Source organism: Podarcis filfolensis (genome assembly GCF_964270895.1).
Source record: "Podarcis filfolensis genome assembly, chromosome: 8".
Taxonomy (NCBI): Eukaryota; Metazoa; Chordata; class Lepidosauria; order Squamata; family Lacertidae; genus Podarcis; species Podarcis filfolensis.
In genome coordinates, this window is record NC_139611.1 from 55,986,704 (window position 1) to 56,004,808 (window position 18,105).

Below are 18,105 nucleotides of genomic sequence, written 5' to 3' on the forward strand. Positions count from 1 at the left end.
GATGTAGCCTCTTATCTCATCCGGTCTGTGCTGGTGAGCATGACTATTCTAAAATACGTTGAGTTGACTGTCCACGGGGGTCTTAAGGGGGCACAGAGGAAGTATGGCTTGCATCACGTTTGTTTCCCTGCCTTCGGCTTAGAATGATGGAAAGCGGAGCGAAGCCGCCTTGGGAGCTTCAGGGCAGACAGGATTTGAACCCAGATCTCCTCCTTCTCCTTCTAGTCCTGTATCCCCTGGCTCTTCTCCCCATAAACGTTCTCATCACCCCCACCCACCCCGCCGCGACAATTGCCCATGGTGCTTGCAGGGGCTTATGGGAATTGGAGTCCAATCGGATATCCCCTCCCGCCCCTTCCTCAAGCGCTACCCACGTGCTAGGCAAGGAGGAAGCCCATTGGACGGACGGACCAGGGGGGACTTACTCCTGAGTGGACAGAGGACAGAGGCGTGGCCGGAGCTGGCCCGCCCTGGCGAGCCACGCCGCCTTCATGCTTTACCGACGTCATCCAACAAGCGCTTCCCGCCTGTCACTTCCAGGAGCGGGAGTTTGTGTGTGGTGAGGGGAATCGTACCAAACCTTTCGCCGTGACGTCACGGCCAGCTTCGGAGCGGTGCTGGCGAAGGGCAGCGAACTGACAAATTGAGCTTGTGCCCGAGTCACCGGCGGCGGAAGTGCGTCACCGCCTTTCCCGGAAGTTGCTGCGGAGTCTCTTCCGGCCGTCGGAACGTGGCCTGAGCCGCAGCAGGAACTGCAACCGCCGCGATGGTGAAGCCGGGATTCAAAGGCCGCGCCAGCATCAACCCCTCGCGGGCCAGCACCAACCCCGGTGAGTGAGTGGGGTGGGCGGGCAAGGGAAAGGAGGGAAGGTCGCCAGGCGGGGGTAGCCCCTCCGGGCTGGATCCTGCGCTCTCCCCACGGGGGGCTGGGCCTCGGCGCTGGTCCGCAGCAGAGCTGCAGGTGAGGCCGCACTTGGAAGAATGCGTCATGATGCATATGGGGACAAAAAAAAAGAGAGGCATTAATTTCTCCTGAACTGGCGGAAAGTGACCAGGAGCCTCAGGGTCCTAGTGGCTAGCACGATGAGGATGTCGAAAAAGGTAAATTCCATGCTAGGGGTCGTTAGAAAAGGAATTGGAAATGAAGCCGCCAATCTCATAATGCCATTATGCAAAACTATGGTGTTACTTCACATTGAATACTGTGAGCAGTTCTGGTTGCTTCACCTCCGAAAGGATATTGTAGAACTGGAAAAGGTTCAAAGAAAGGGTAGCCAAAATGATCAAGAGGATGAAGCAGTTCCCCAAGAGGAAAGGTTGCAGCATTTGGGACTTTAGGAAAGGTGAGTAAGAGGTGACATGATAGAAGTTAATAAAAGTATACATGGCCTGGAGAAGGTGGATAGAGAAAAGGTTTTCTTCCTGTCTGATAACACCTAGTGCTCATGGACATCCAAAGAAGCTGAATGTTGGATAACTCGGGACACATAGAATGAAGTATTTATTAAAGAACGGAGTTAAACCCTGGAACTCGCAATCACAGGAGGCAGTGATGGCCTCCAACTTGGGTGGCTTTCAAAAAGGATTAGACAAATTCACGAAGAAGAGGGCTACCAATGACTACTAGCCAATATGGCTATGCTGTGCCTCCACAGTTGGCGGCAGCAATGCTTCTGAATGCCAGTTGCTAGTATTCCACAGTAAGGGAGGTGCTCTTGTGCTTGAATCTTACTTTTTGGGTTTTGCATAGGCACCTGTATGGTTGGCTGCTGTGAGAAGAACAGGATTCTGGTCTCACTGGAACCCTTTTGGCCTGATTCAGCAAGCTATTCTTATGGATCTTGACACAGCTGTTCAGGCTGTGTCTGAGCATTGCACTACCAGGTTTTATAGTACGGCCTTAACCAACCTGGTACCCTGAAGAGGTTGGGGCTACAACTCCCATCCGCCTCAGCTAGCTGAGGTGGGTGGGAGTTATAGCCTTAAACTTCTGGAAGGCACCAGGTGGATGAAGTAGTACATTGAAAAACTCTGTGGAGCCGCTTAGGTCCATGGTGACAGAAGATGGTAGCATAGATGTCACAGGGGGAAAATGTTTTTCTTTTAACAGTTCCTTTTCTTCATCTTGGGTTACTTGCGTCCACACAAGCTGACACAGGTTCCTTCATTTGTACAATTCCTCACTTACACTAGAACTGACTGATGGTTCTTTTAATTTTTGGTCACGGTTTAGTCACCATGTCTTTCATTTTCTCTTTCCCTCATCCCCATCATGCTAGATCGGCCAAATGGCGCTGGAGGCCACAACATGCGGGACCGGGCAACCATCCGGCGCCTCAACATGTACAGGCAGAAGGAACGCAGGTGAGGCTGGGTGTGTGTATGCCATGAACTGCAATAAACACAGTACTGTCTGGAGGGTTTCCTAGTCAGGGCGTTGCGGTTCCTGAAATGACAAATTCATGGAGAGGACCATAATGGCTATGCTCTGCTTCCACAGCTGGAGGCAGCAATACTTCTGAATACTAGTTGCTGGAGACCACAGGAGGGGAGAATGCTCTTGTGCTCTGGTCCTGCTCATGGGTTTCCCATTTGTGGCATCTGTTTGGCCACTGTGAAACTAGTGTGCTGGACAGGATGCCATTTCCCTGATCCAACAGGCTCTTCATATGTTCTTGTGTAAAATGGCATTTAAAGAGGACTTTTCCTGAGACCAGCAAATATTTCACAATCATATTTCATGAGGAAGCTTGATGCAGAAATTCATTTTAGTCAGTAAAAGGAAAGGGAGTCATTTATTAGTTGGTTCAGTTTACATCCTACACTTCCAGATCAGTTCCATTGATCTCAGAGCAGGTTTTTTTTAACAACAACAATTTGTTTATTTATACCTCAGCCACATATCAACACGCTATAAAGCAGTGCTATTTTAACAACATAAAGTAAAACAAATATCAATGCAGTGATAAGATTGCAGCAGAGCAGCACTAGTAGCTAGTGAAGTATTTGCTCAGCTCTCCCCTCTTACCAAAAGCCTGATTGAAAAAAACGAGTTTTTAGGGTTTTCTGTCACATCTTCAAAGCAAATTCCATGGAGGTTTCTGGGAAAGAAAGGAAAAAAACTTGTTGGCAGCCACAGGAGGGAACAGTTTGGATTGGGTCTGTGCAGGAAGAAGGAAGTTCTAACCCTTTGCCCCTGTACAGCGGCCTAGATCCAAATCATCTCTTGCCAGCTGCTATAACATGCATAAGGGAAAAAGTACAGTCTTAAGAGCTGAAGGCCTTAAGTCTTTTTCTCCGTAGTTAATAGAAGCTCTGGTTTGGGATAGAATTTTGATCAGGGCTGTGACATGAGGCAGAGAGTTAGGTTGCTTCCTGCCTTCGGCAGCATGAGCGGGATCCAAATTGTCTCTTCCATGGGGTTGCTTTTTGTAATATAAGAATATTGCAATATCTTGTCATACCATGTATGGTTTGCTCATACCGTGTGAGGCTGTTCATTAGGTCTTGCAGGTTACAAAGTATAAAAGCACAAAGCAAATGATGAAACAAAAAAAGTTAAATATTTACAACCAAGTCCTTCCCTGATTTTGAGAGAACAATAGTGGCCACTCCGAAACAAGCTTCCCTTACTGCCATCTGTGGAAGCAAAAAGCCTGCCATTCCTCCTCTTCTGGGTTGCAGCCCTGTGATTTTTCAGTTTTGCCCCCTATGAAAGCCTCCTGGAAGAAGCAGTGCCGGTTATGCAAATAAATAAAAGCAAGCAACTGCATGTGCACATCAAATTGCACATCTTGCAGTCTGAATTCCTGTAGACTTCTGGCAGCTGACTTTTTGATAAGAAGTCCAATAAGCTAAAGCACAATTTGTGGGTGGACTGCCTTATTCCTGCTGGGATTCCTGTTTTTTGTGTGTTTGTATTTTAAAAGGCTGCCCTAGGTAGATCCTTGTGCCCTCTTAAGCAAGAGCACATACATACTCAAGATAAAAGATTATAGATTTGTTCAAACTTATAACAAGGTAAATATTCAGCATATGGACTCTGCCTGTAAGTTTACAACACCCATCAGTGCATCACAGGGAGCTGTTGTTACTGGAGATTGGACTAGATGACTTTTTTTTTTTACTTTCCAACTCTATGGTTATATGATTCTATGAAAAGAAGTTTTCTGCCCAACTGTTGATCTGTTAGTTTTTCTTATTTAAATTCTGTAAGTAATAAATCTACTTTTTGTTTAACTTGCTGAATAACTGGAGACCCCCAATCTGTTTCTTCTCTTCTTAAAGTAAAAATGAAAAGTGGTCCATTAGCATTAATAGTTATTCCCAGACTTTGCTTTAATTAGCATCCTTTTCATGTTGCAGCAAGAGATTAGTAAGCAGAAGTGGTTGTGGTGCTCTCTCCTTCAAGCTAGTTACTGTGGCGTGTGTTTTTCTTTGGTCAGGTATTCACTGCTAAAAGGGCACTTCCCCCACCCCACTTAGCTGAGACACAACTTTTGCTACCCCGCCTTTACTCAGTGCCAGTCTTGCCTGCTCTTCCCTCAAGATCATGTTCCCATGCTTTTCTGCTTCTGAGCTGAGCTTGAGAGCAACTAACCTATTGTTGCCCATCCAAACACCTCAGCACTTGGCAGGAAAGGGTTTCATGCTGACTCAGCACTTCAGAAGAGGCCACATGACATGCAGGTCTTTCCCCCATCACTGAGCCTGGGGAGCCAGTGTTTTCAAAAGTCCTTTCTCTGTAAGCTGATTCAGATACAGGTTCTGAAAAAACAGGGCTCAAGACCCTCTTGCCATCCCCTCTGCTCCCTCACCTGTTGCCATGAAATATGGGATTGGCAGACAAGCATCACGCCAGTGTTGTCAAGGAGAGTCACAGCCGCTTTGCCAGAAACCTAGATCTGGGTGAAGCTGCCCTTCCTCAGCTGCGAGGCTGAAGTCACTGCTGCCTCCTGTTTTCCTCAAACTTGGCGCCTGCTTCTGTACTGTCTGTAAACAAGTCGATTTCATGCCCCGTTGTGCAGCCGGCATGTGCTCTGTACCCCTGAGCAGGTGCTAAATGGAAGCAGCCTTGCTGTGTCTCCCCAAACATCTCCGCCTGTGAAAGGGGGCCAAGGGCAAAATGTGGAACCTCTTAGTGATGTGTTTTTCAGAGGCTCTGCTCCATTGCTTGGCGCGGCCTGTGGAAAAGTGTCAGCCTTGGGTAACAGGCATTCTTGCCCCCGCCTCGGTAACCCTCCTGCCCTCCCGCCTGACATGCAGCCAAGGAGCCCTTATTGCTTCCAGTTGTTCACCTGGAGCCGTACAATCAGCTCCCTTCTGCTCCGTCTTGTGTTTCGCTTGAGCGTTTGCCCTTCCCTTCAAGCCAAGGAGCAGGGGCAGGATGGAGGGACCAGCTTATTACTCCCCTGAGAGCCCTTATAGGTACGGTTTTGTTTCTGTCAAGTACATTTTCTGCAGTCCTCCAATTCCAAACACGTTTTACAATCTTAGCTGTGTTCGCCCTCTTAATACATTGGAATCTGCGAGTCGGCTGAGTGGTCCACCTAGCTCTTTATTGTCCACACTAATTGGCACCAGCTGATCGGAGTTGTTCCAGGGAAGGAATCTGGGACCTTTTTCATGCAAAGTGTGTCCTCCGCTCCTGAGCCTTTGGCTCCCTGAGGACTGCCACTGCTGTTTCCAATTCAGAGTTGGGGAAACGGAAGCTGAAAGGGACTAGCTTCCCTCAGACAGGATCAAGCACAAGCCAGCTCTCCAGTGGCTGTTCTTTGTCTGCAGGAACAATCGTGGGAAAGTCATCCGGCCACTGCAGTTCCAGTCCACGGTGGCACCCGGCACGGTGGCAAGAGTGGAGCCCAACATCAAATGGTTTGGTGAGACTGTTTTTTGCCTGTGCTGTGGCAGTTTTTCTTAGGCTTTCTTCCTTGGGTGAAAGGCAGAGATGCAGGGACCCTTGTCAAAGAGCTGGGTTTGAATAAAGGCCACCTTGCACCTGCTCCTAAAGAACTGCTTATTTCATCAAGCCCAAGGTGTGGGAGGCACCACATTGGGCTTGGGGTGCCCCCATTTATGGTTCTCTCAATGCAGGAAACACAAGGGTGATCAAGCAGTCGTCCCTCCAGAAGTTCCAAGAGGAGATGGAGACAGTGATGAAGGACCCCTACAGAGTTGTCATGAAGCAAACCAAACTGCCACTCTCTCTCCTCCATGACCGAATTAAGCCTCATGTAAGTCCTCCTCTTACCACCTTGTGGTGGGGACTCTTCTCTCCCCACAGCATCCAGGGACCCAATTTTGTTCTTTTCTTGGGTGTGGTTGTATGCATGCTGGACTCTGGGAAAGACTTCTGGGTTGCATTTCCCACGCATTCGCAGAGAAAAGCATATTCCAGTAGGTGTAATTGCAGTAGGTGCAATTAAAGGCCTAGTGAAAGTGTGCAAATTGACTTTGGAAAATAACTCCACGTAAAGGTTATTCTCTAGCCCACCAGTGCACAGATGCCAACATGCCAAGACAGAAGGGGGGCAGCCTTTGTTAGGCTTTGTTGCCTGAGTGTCCGTTTCCCTCCTCATCTTAGTCCATTCATGTAAACGGTGTGTCATTTTGTGATTCGCACCTGCTGAATTGCTTGTCTCTGTAAACCCCCCTCTAGACTTCTCCCTTCCCGCAAAACTCCCCAGTGCCTGTGGGCTGCTTCCGAGGGAGTAGGAGCCTTCCTTTGGTTCCAAGCCTGATTGGCTGGAGGAGGGCCCTGTAGAATATGATTACGTTTGCAACTTATAGATGTAAACTGAGCTGTAGCGTGGCTGCTCGCTCTTTGCCAGGATGTGCCCAACATGCAAGGGCTCAGTAAACTTGGGGGGCGGGTGCTATTCCAGCACCATGTTCTTATACTGGCCTTCCAGTTGCCCAAAGAGGAAAGCTGCAGGAACCCTCTCCCCTCCTGTGCAATAATAATAATAATAATAATAATTTAGTTATACCCTGCTCTCCCCAGCCAGAGCTGGGCTCAGGGCGACTAACACCAATAAAATTACAGGAAAATCATAATAGGGGGAAAAAGGCCAATTTAAAATACAGGTTAAAATGCAATTTAAAATGCAGCCTCATTTTAAAAGTAGCCCATAGATCAAAACCATAAGGGGAGGGAAAGATAAGGGTCAGACTGAGTCCAAACCAAAGGCCAGGCAGAACAGCTCTGTCTTGCAGGCCCTGTGGAAAGATGTCAAGTCCCGCAGGGCCCTAGTCTCTTGTGACAGAGCGTTCCACCAAGTTGGGTCCAGTACTGAAAAGACCCTGGCCCTAGTTGCGACCAATCTAACCACCTTGCAACCTGGGACCTCCAAAATGTTGTCATTTGTGGACCTTAAGGTCCTCCGCGAGGCATACCAAGAGAGGCGGTCCTGTAGGTACGTGGGTCCTCCTAGGCTGCATAGGGCTTTAAATGCAACTGGCATTTAGAAGCATTGCTGCCTTGAACCGTGGAGGCAGAGCAAAGCCATCATAGCTAGTAGCCACCAGTTGCCCTCTCCTCCATGCATTTGTCTAATCTTCTTTTAAAGCCCTCCAAGTTGGAGGCCATTGCTGCCCTCTGTTGCATGCCAGGTGTGTTCATGTGGAACATGTATGCGGTCTGTGGTGTTTCTCTGGTAGCCAGATGTACCAATTCCCAACTCCGGGCCATTGCCCAGGCCTGGCACTGAAGAGGAGGCCGCTTGGCTCTGTCCTCTGGCTTCTTAGGTCCGCCCCACAGCCTGTGCCTTTCATCTCAAGCCCAACATTCCCTCTGCTCTGGCCCATGAGCTGGGCTCTTTCTTCTATGCATACTGTGCTCTCGCAGGACAATTTTGTTTTCTCACGAGTTTCCATGTGTCTCCAATAAAAGGAAAACATCCTAAATTAAGAAAAGAGTTCTCTGTAACTTGAGTGCACATCACTTAAATGAGCAAGCCTTGCTCTCTGTAGGAGACTCGCTTCCAAGAAAAGGGCTGGCCTTTGCAGCTGGACTTTGAAAGAACAAAGCAAAATGGGAGGCAGATTCTCCCTGACAAATCTGGGCCCTGGCTGGATCTGGAGCCCTCTTTGACGGAACCGAGCAGAGAGAGCAGTGGGATTTGCACCCTTGTAGCTTTAATTGCGTTGGACTGAGCGAATGGTAATCTTAATAATAAGAGAAATGGAGCAGATCTTTCTGGCAAGCCCCAGGGCTGTGGCTCAGGTCTGCTGGGCTGCTGCTCTCAGAAACCCCCCCAAACAACAACAGAACAGGGGCAGTATGTTGTCCAAATCAGCTTAACTTGGGCGTCTTGTTCTGAGCCAGGGCAAATGAGGTGTGACTTCTCCCTCCCCCCCCCATGCCTTTCAGAATTCCAAAGTCCACATTCTCGACACAGAAACGTTTGAAACTACATTTGGCCCCAAAGCACAAAGGAAGCGGCCCAACCTCTTGGCAAGTGATGTGCAGTCCCTGGTGGAAAACGCCACAGCTGGAGCCAGCAGCTATGACCAAGAAAAGGACAGGGATCGGGTGACAGAAGATACTGGAGTGAGGTGAGCCCTGGAGCATCTTCCTAGGAAACGGGGTCCCTCTCCCTTCTCTTTTTCATTCTTTCCCCCCCTCCCCTCAAGGGCCCTGTTGGCTGAGTTATCAAGACAGGAAATGGAGCTTTTTACCCTGTCAAATGCAGGGCTAGCTGTCTCATGGACTGGGCTGGATCACTCCCTCAGAGCGGGCTAGGTAATTCACTAGCTGAGAGCCTGTGTGGTTTAGTGGTTACAGCATCAGACTAAGACCTGAGAGACCAGGGTTCAGATCCCCATTCATCTCACTGGGTATCCGTAGGCCAGTCACACCCTCTCAGTCTAACCTACCTCACAGGCTTGTTATGACACCTTCAACTGCTTCTTTGCAGGGAGGAGGCGCGAGAGGAAATCTACAAGAAGGGGCAGTCCAAGCGCATCTGGGGAGAACTGTACAAGGTAGGCTCTGTGGAACTGTGGGAAGGAGGGCAGTTCCCATCTCTCGGCCGGAACGTGACCCAATAGGTCCCTTCAGTTGCTCTCCATCCATTTGCTTCTGGGAAGGGCCTTCCATATTAAAGATGATGGTTAAATATATATATATATATTTAAAGTAGACTATCTTTTTGCTTGCTTGCCCTCTCTCCCTCCCTCTGATAACAAAACGGGAGAGATTGGTGGGATGGGGGCTTTTGGGGGAGCCCTGTGGGAGGGGGAATGAAAGGCAGAATATTTAGCTGGCTGCCTTATGCTGAAATGGGAGGTTGGGTACTATGTGAGAATGATGGAGGAGGGTGTTTTTCAGTAAGCGGTGCAAGCAAATGCATGTCTACTCACAATCAAGCCCTACTGAATTCAACAGGCCTTACTCCCAGGAAAGTGGAAATAAGCTTAGTTGAACTCTAGGGTTTATGCATGCATAGATTCCACTTAGACCTTTGACTGGGGAAGCAGATGTAACTTAGCTAGTAAATCACTTAGTCTACTCTTAAATAAGTTGAAAATAAATTGAATATATTATATGGAAGTTCATTTAATATTTTTATTAAATCTACTACTTCCTTACATTTTAAGGCTCTCTGTTGTCACAGGGAACCACAGCCCACCCTCCGCCACTGCATGGAGGTATGGCGGGACCTCTGCTGCTGAAGGGAGGCCCAGCAAGGCCCTCCACCGCTGCAGGTGTATATTGTGATATGTCGAGATATCATGATGTTTAGCTGGTGATATATCATGATGTTGAAAAACAGATATTGCCTAGCCCTAGTCACTGAGATTCTGTGGAAAGTTTCCTTCTAGTCTAATGTGTGTCCCTTGCCCTCTCTGTGCCCTTCCAGGTCATTGATTCATCAGATGTCGTTGTGCAAGTGCTGGATGCCAGAGACCCCTTGGGAACCCGCTCCCCACACGTAGAGACTTATCTCAAGAAGGAGAAGCCCTGGAAGCACCTAATTTTTGTCTTGAACAAGTGTGACCTTGTGCCCACATGGGCCACGGTGAGTCTCGTGAAGGAGGGGTGCTTCCTGGCAGAGTCAGGAAAGAAGGCTCCCTTTGATGGCTTCCTGCCAAATTCCCCTGAAAATGGCCTTGTCAACCCCTGGAAGCTGCTAGGTCTGAAATAGTTCCTTGAAGCGGAGCGAAGGGTTAGGTCACAGCTCCCCTGGGTGGGGGCTTCTTGGCAAGGAAACCAATTTTGGAAGTGGGATTTGGACTTTTCCAAAGCGCTAGACCTGCAGAGCAGGCTTTTCATGTCTGGGAGTCTTTCGCTATGATCCCTGCGTAGCAGGGCTGTTGGACTAGTTGACCCTTTGGGTCCCTTCCAACGCTACACTTCTGTGATTCTATGAGCAGCTGTGCCTCGTGAGGTGGGATGCTAAATGGCAAACTCTTCCCTTCTCCTAGAAACGCTGGGTGGCTATTCTCTCCCAGGAGTACCCAACTTTGGCCTTTCACGCCAGCCTCACAAACCCCTTCGGAAAAGGGGCCTTCATTCAACTCTTGAGACAGTTTGGAAAGGTAAGGCACATCTTTGTTTCAAAGGTGCATTGCAGTGGTGTGCGGTCACTTAAGACTAGGCTAGTCCCCTAAATGTTCCCCTGGTGCCTTTTTCCCAAAGCCCGGAAAGCTTCTGCCTGGCTTAGGGAAGGAGGTGCGAGGCTCCGATGAGTCCAAGATCCGTTCTGCCACCTTCCCAAAGCCCATCTGGTTTTTGAAAGGAGGCTGGAGGGCTCCAGGATCCTGTCAGAGCCCTGGTACCTCTTTTGCAAAGCCTGGGAATTTTCTGACTAGCTTAGGGAGGGAGGCACGATGCTCACATGCACGACATCAGGACGTCACATCACATGCATGACATTGCCGCTGCCCCCATCTCCCTTGCAAGCTGGCACCTCTGTTCCTAACTGTTCCCCTATGAAAAATTTCACTGCACGCCACTGGTGCATTGTCAGTGAAGAGCCTTGCATTTTTTTGGGGGGGGGAGGGGTTGCTGAGATGCAGTCCTCTGCAGGAGATACAGTTTCAGAAATCCCCGTGGGGTTTTGTGGTGGTGGTGGTGGTGGGGGACTTGGTTCCTGCTGTGCTAGGAAGTCTGATTTTCTGGGAGCGTCCTCCATCTCCCCAGGAGGAAGCCATCAAGTTTCATATGAGAGATGCCAGGAGGTACCATCTTCAGTTGTTGGGGACTGCATTGCATAGGTATGGTGGCTGCTGCTGGTAGGGCAAGTAGATTACTTGAACTGCTAGGCTAGCAGGTGACTGTAGGTGTTTGTGTGTGCCCATTGTCATTGAGAACCTCTTTCACTCGGCCTGAAAGCCCAGAAGCCTCTGTTCTTGCACACTTGCACTGGAGCAAGCTTATTTTCTGCTGCTCCAGAGGGTAGACCTGAATCAGTGAATTCAAACGAACAAGGAAGGAGGGTCCAGTGAAACATGAGGAAGAACTTTCAGGTGGTAAGAGCTGCTTGACAATGGAACCGGAAGTGGTGGACTCCTTTTCCTAGGAGGTTTTTGAACAGAGGTTGGATTCGTTAGCTCTGGTTCCTGCATTGCAGGGATTGAACTAGATGACTCTTGGGGTCACTTCCAACTCTATAGTTCTGTGATTCTGTGCTAGTTCCATACTGACAGCCGCCCCTTCTTTCAGTGATTAGACAAGCAGTGATGCCCCAAAGAACCTGATGTGCTGCTTCTCTGCTGGAAGAGAGCGGCGACCGCGGCAGCAAAGGAGGTGGCAGCTGTTTGGCCTCCCCTCCTTGCTCTTCTCCAGAGTAAACTGAGGAAGGGGCATAGCTCAGCGTTACAGCATCTGCCTTGTGTGCAGAAAGTCACTGGCATCTCCAGGAAAGGCTGGGGGGGCGGGGCTTCTTCTCTGAAACCCTGGAGAGCCATTGTGGCCACTTAGTGTAGAGGATGCTGATTCTGTTCAGGGCAACTTCCGTTGTAGGATTGCTGTGTCCTCTAAGAGAAAAAGGGCTATTGGTGGCTACTAGCCACAGTGGATAGGCTCTGCCCCTACAATTAGAGGCAGCAATGCTTCTGAATACTGGTTGCTAGAAACCACAGGAGGGAAGAGCAGATTTCCCTTGGGGGCACCTGGTTTAGAACAGGATGCTGGACTAGATGGGCCACTGGCTTGATCATGCAGCAGCTGTCCCCAGCAGCTGGTTCAGAAAAGCAGTGGCCCTCTCCAGGTTGGACGTTTCCTGTTTGAGGACACTCAATGGATGCTATGCCCACACACATGTCCTTCTCTCCCAACAGCTGCATGTGGACAAGAAGCAGATCAGTGTGGGCTTTATTGGCTACCCCAATGTGGGAAAGAGCTCTGTGATCAACACACTCCGTTCCAAGAAGGTCTGCAATGTGGCACCCATTGCTGGCGAGACAAAGGCAAGTGGCCTTCATCATCATCCCCAAAAAGTGGGGGTGGGGGCTCATGTTTAATCTCCAGTAGGCAAAGGCAAGGGCGAGTTGCTAAAGGTAGCTCTCCTCCTCCTCCTTCAATCAATCCCTACTGTCATCGAGGAGGAAATGCTGCCTCTTAATTTCCAGGAAGCAACCCCTGAAGGTGTTTGATTCTCCTTCCCCCAGCAGTACTGAGGTGGGAGGGAGAGGGTGAGCGCATTAATTAATCTCCGCTGAGCAGCCCCAGTTTAAAGTAGCTGCTACCACATTCATTTTCAGGTGAGTAAGGAGGGCCAAGTTGATGCCATTCTTTCCTCCCACAGGTGTGGCAGTACATCACCTTGATGCGCCGCATCTTCCTCATTGACTGCCCAGGTGTGGTGTACCCCTCCGGTGACACAGAGACGGACATTGTGCTGAAGGGAGTGGTGAGTAGTGGAAGGGACAAGCGCTGAAAGGAGCAGGTGTTTCTCTCCTAGCCCAGCCCTGGTCTATTATTTATTTCTCTGAATTTATATCCCACCTTTTCTCTAAAGAGCTAAAGGTGGCATATATATGGCTTTCACCCGCCTCATTTTATTCCTACAACAACCCTGTGAGAGGCAGTGACTGGCCATCAAGGTCACCCAAGGTCCTAGTGCAACACTAACCACTACAGTACTCTTGACTCTCCATATTTGTTGTCTACCATATTTCACTATCAAAAAGGTGCTGAGGATTAGGATGCTTGAATTGTCTTTGCAGAGGCTTCCTGGCTCTTCAACATCTGGCGGAGGGGACACACAGGCCCATCAGAACCCCTGCCTTTGCTCGTTGGAGCCACCCTCCATCGTTCTCACTGCTGCAGCTGTGCCCCCAATGCCCCAATGCCGTGGTAATGAGCTGCTTTTCTTATCTCCAGGTTCAAGTGGAAAAAATCAAGTGCCCGGAAGACCACATCGCTGCCGTGCTAGAAAGGGCCAAGCCGGAATACATCAGCAAGACGTACAAAGTGGACTTCTGGGAGAATGCAGAGGACTTCCTTGAGAAGCTGGCTTTTCAGATGGGGAAGCTGCTCAAGGTGAAGGACGAGGCCTGCCTTTTCTTCCTGGGGATTGTGGGTGGAGGGTTATATGGCCAGGCTGTCATGGAGGAAGTCACTTGCTTGGGCTAGCTAGCTGCTGAACTGCAATTTGATTGGGGAAACCCTGTAGCTCAGTGGCAAAGCCACTTGCAAGAAGAAGATCCCAGGTTCAATCCCCAATGGAATCTCCCAAGTAGGCGTGGGAAAGATGTCCTCTCTCAAACTCCGGAGAGCCGTTTGAGAGTGTACTGAGCTAGATAGAATGAATATAAGGCACCTTCCTAGGTTCTTGTGATTAATAGGCCAGGCGTATACTTGGGAAGCGATGTCAATAATAGGAAAGTGTTTCATCAGAGGAAAAATGAGAAGAGCAAGCAGGCACTCTTTGGTGACTTGTCTCGTTCCAGGAATCCATTCATCCAAGTGACAGGTGATGGCTACATGGGGAAAGGTATGCTTGTGGGGTTCTAGAGAAAATGGGGTTGCAATCTATCCCCCATAAGTATCCCCACCTTCTTGATGTAGCCAGAACCTGCCTCTTGCAATCTCAATAATGAGACTCCACCTTTCCTTTTAGAGAGTTTGAGCAGAGAGGCCCCTTTTTTCACAAATGTCTATGCTTTATGGGCCTGAAAGAACTGTCCCACTGCCATTTCAGGGAGGAGAACCTGATGTGAGCACAGTGAGCAAAATGGTGCTGAATGACTGGCAGAGAGGCCGCATTCCTTTCTTCGTGAAGCCCCCAAATATGGAGCAGGGTCCCCAGGTAAGAGCTGCATGTGTAAGGTGGGTGAGCAAAGGTGCCATCTGATTTCTCAGTCCCAGTGCGGTCGCGGCTGGAATTCTTTGGAAAACAGAAAAGATGGGATATAAATCCTCCAAAAAAATAATTGATTTTGAACATGTAGCGTAAACTGGTGAGCAATATCTAAGCAAGTGGAGCAGAATTGATTTTGCCTGGTCCTCATTTGGATGGCAAGCAACTCTTGGACTAATAAATCACCCTTGTCCATCAGCCATGACAGAAAACAGGATGATCTTACTGGCCAAGTGATTTTACTCAAAAGGGGGGCAGGGGCAAAACGTTCCTATCTGCCCTCACGGTAAAAAGGACAGGACAAATGAAAATGAGACGGCACTTAAGACCAGGCTAGTCCCACTGTTTCAGTGTTTTGGGGTCCTACATCAAACAACTTCCACTTCTAAAATCACAGAAGAAGGTGATGCTTTCTTTAATTCTAACAGAAGTCATTGCTCTTTTGTTTACTAGTAGTTCTTTGCTGCAAACCAAAACCATGGAGAAAATCAGGAGACCTCCCCCCCCCCCCAAATAAAATAAGTTCAGGTGATTTTTGCAAATATAAAGGGATGGGTTCTAAAAGGAGATTTGGGTCAAGATAAACTCTCTAATCTGGAATCCCTGGCCCTTAATCCTACAGACGTAGGGGGAGGAGCACTTGGTATGTGTTTAATGTGGAAGGAAAATCAAAGAGCATATCTAATCTGCATTCTGACCAGTTTTTAAAGCTGGACCCTGCTGAGGTGCAATTATAGACCCAGCAGTGGGAAGTAAGATGTTCTGGAGTGGAACTGACACATTAGCATGTGGATGTGGGTGTTGGTAATTGTGGCTCCCAGAGATGCTTCTTTCCCTTCATCTTCCAGCCCACAGGTGCTGCTTTGGAAGTGCCCGCAGCTGCCAGTCTGAGTGAGAGCCCTGGGGAGAGCCTTGTTGCGATGGAGACAGCTGCAGCAGAGCCCAGGGGCGAGGAGGGCCCCCCGCAGGAAACCAAATGGCCCTTGTCCAATGTGCGGCAGAACTTTGGGAAGCTCCACGTGGCCCCTCAGTTCTTGAAGGAGGACCTGATCCCCGTGGATGTGCTTGATGTTGATGGGACGGACAGTGATCCAGAGGAGGAGGAGGAGGAAGATGGGGAGGAGGAAGGGCACTCCCAGCTTGGCAAGACAGATAACAGGCCCTCCGGCAAGGAAAGCACCAGGCAGGACCCAAAGGCAGTGCTGAAGTCCCTAGATGAGAAGATTGCCAAGTACAAGAAATTCTTGGACAAGGCCAAGGCCAAGAGGTTCTCGGCAATAAGGTAGTGCCTTTCACGCTGTCCCTGGGAGTGGGATGGAGCTTGGTTGAGCTTGATAGTTACGTGGCTGTAAAAGTCCAAAAAGTGGAGGCTAAGCTTCTGTCCAGCCATTGCATTGCCTTTCCTACCCAGCGGCAGCTGAGGCAGTCCAGCTGGCCACAACATGCCATGAGCAGAGATGACTTGGCCCAGCCACATACTGCAGAGGAAGGCTTGTGCTGTCCCAGGCATTGCTTGCCCCCTCCCACCTTGATTTGGGGAGGTGGTCTTGCTCCATCAGCGAGTACTCTTCTGGGGACAAAATTGCATTTGCGACAAGGCTAGTGTGCTCTTGTGCCACAACCTTCAGTGTATCTCTCTCTCAGAGTATGTGATGTGTGCGACTCCTGCAGAGGTGGATGGTATTGCTAAATTGTGACTGTCGCAGATGGTATGCCTGCTTAGATGGCAAGGTCTGTGTGTGTCTGTGTCAGAATGCCAGCTGTGCACAGGTTTTTGCAAGAGCCTAAATGCCCACCTCCTTGCCTTGCAGAATCCCCAAAGGACTGAGTGAAAAAGTATTTGCAAAATCACAGTTGGACTCTGGTGCAGTTGCAGGTGATGAAGCTGCAGGTAGGTTGGCTCTATGACAGCACTAGGAGGTCTCCATCTGAGAGCTCACCCACAAGAGGCCCATCCTGCCTGTAATCCCATGGTGGGAGGGGATGGCCTGCTCCCGGCTGTCTTTGGCTGTGCTCCTTCTTCCACTACGCAATCCTGAGTGGCTGGGAAACACACTTGAAAGCTCTACATCAAGGGAGGGGTCAATTATTAATATTATTTATTAAATTTATATGCTGCCCTTCTTCCAAGGATCACAGGGCGCTTTACAGTATAAAGGCAAACAACAAACAAAACAATACCCACCCACTCCCATTTAATAAGGCCATAAATTGTTTCTTTAGTCAAAGGCTTGGGAGAAGAGGAATGTTTTCACCAGGCGACTAAAGATCTATAATGAAGGCGCTAGGCGAGTCTCCCTGGGAAGAGCATGCCTCAGATGGGAAGCCACAGCAGAAAAGGTCCATTCTCGTGTTGCCACCCTCTGGACCTCTTATATTCTATGGATTGGGCTGTCATCAGCATAAGTAGCTGCAGGAAGGCCTTACGTCTTTGGGCAACCCCTAGCCTCTCATCACCCTGCAGTGCTTGGCAGTTTGAAAAAGCTCCAGCCATCAGCCTGAGCAGAACCACAAGTTTCTGGAGCATTTTGCCTCACACATTCTTGAAATGCTGCTTTTAGGGAGCCCGAGGAAAGCTGAGAAAAGAGGACGGCAAGAGGATGGTGAACAGGACCAGGGTGCCTGTCCGGTGAAGGTTTGCAAGAAACAGAGTTCCAAAGAGGTAGGTGCCAACAGAATCTTTCTGCAGCTCCCACAGTTTCAGGGCAAGGGGGGCTTATGCAGCTTATACAGAAAAATCTGTACAGCATGTTACGCAGAAGGGGAAATATTCACTGTGTAAGCCCACCTTTTGTTCCTTTTAAATAACAAGTTTCTAGTTCTCTTTAGCAAGAATTTGCCCATTCATTTGCACACGGCAAAATGACCTGGGCTGTGGCAGCAGTGGTGATGCTTTCCTTTGACTGACTAAAGTGGGAGCGGTCAAGGCATGTTCCCTCTTCCACAGTCACAGGAGGACCTCTTTGCATTGTGCAAAGAGATTCTCCTGTATCCCCACTGCATCTGATGGGTGAGATTGTCCAATTAAAAACAAATTGCCAAAGAGGGTAGCACAAACTTTCTTTGCTTCTTTCACAGAGGAGAAGAGCAGAGCGGCAACAGCACTCAAAGAAAGTTGGCGTCCGATACTATGACACACATAATGTCAAAAACAAAAACAGGAACAAGAAGAAACTCAACTCAGCAGGGCAGAAATCAAAAACTAAGAGAAATAAACACAAGTAATACTTTTCTGATCTAGACGCCTTTCTGTCCAGTTTTCTGACTGAAAATAGGGATTCAGCTTTAGCCTGCATAAGTTGCATCTATGTAGTATTCCTGTGCTCTCAAATTATAGGTTGTCTAATGTTAAGGGATATGTTTCCTGTATGTTTTTGGTAGATGGAGAAATTTTTATATAGAACCTTGAACTTGCAGATGCTCCTGTAATTGGAGCTACAAATCATTGATAGAGCACATACCTGCATGTAAATAAATAAACCTGCCATAAAAGGAGATGGGATCAGTTAGCTCTGCTTCAGTGGGAAGAGTGTGACCCTTGTTAAACCTCTGGCTAGGAAATTAAGAAATGAAGCAGCAGCAAGTAAAACTGCTCATTTCCTGAGTTAAACTATGGAACTCGCCCAAACACAAAGCAGTGATAGCCACCAATTTGGATGGGTTTAAAAGAGGATTAGACAAGTGCATGGAGGAGGAGAGGGCTATTGGTGGCTACTAGCCATGGTGGCTATGCTCTGCCTCCACAGTTCAAGGCAGCAATGCTTCTGAATGCCAGTTGCAGGAAGCCACAGGAGGG

The 18,105-nt window shown here is 48.9% G+C and overlaps 1 protein-coding gene across 1 annotated transcript; it reads left to right on the forward strand.

Annotated features, from left to right (window-relative positions):
• The first annotated feature begins 396 nt into the window (after nucleotides 1-396).
• On the forward strand, nucleotides 397-17,549 carry GNL2 (G protein nucleolar 2). The gene is made up of 16 exons (XM_083625196.1): nucleotides 397-830; nucleotides 2,280-2,364; nucleotides 5,785-5,879; nucleotides 6,094-6,233; nucleotides 8,372-8,556; nucleotides 8,919-8,985; nucleotides 9,864-10,022; nucleotides 10,429-10,542; nucleotides 12,286-12,414; nucleotides 12,753-12,857; nucleotides 13,331-13,489; nucleotides 14,151-14,258; nucleotides 15,158-15,591; nucleotides 16,121-16,200; nucleotides 16,871-16,971; nucleotides 17,388-17,549. Exons 1-16 carry the CDS (start codon nucleotides 767-769, stop codon nucleotides 17,532-17,534), a joined length of 2,172 nt encoding a protein of 723 aa, XP_083481322.1. The 5' UTR covers nucleotides 397-766; the 3' UTR covers nucleotides 17,535-17,549.
• The last annotated feature ends 556 nt before the right edge of the window (nucleotides 17,550-18,105 follow it).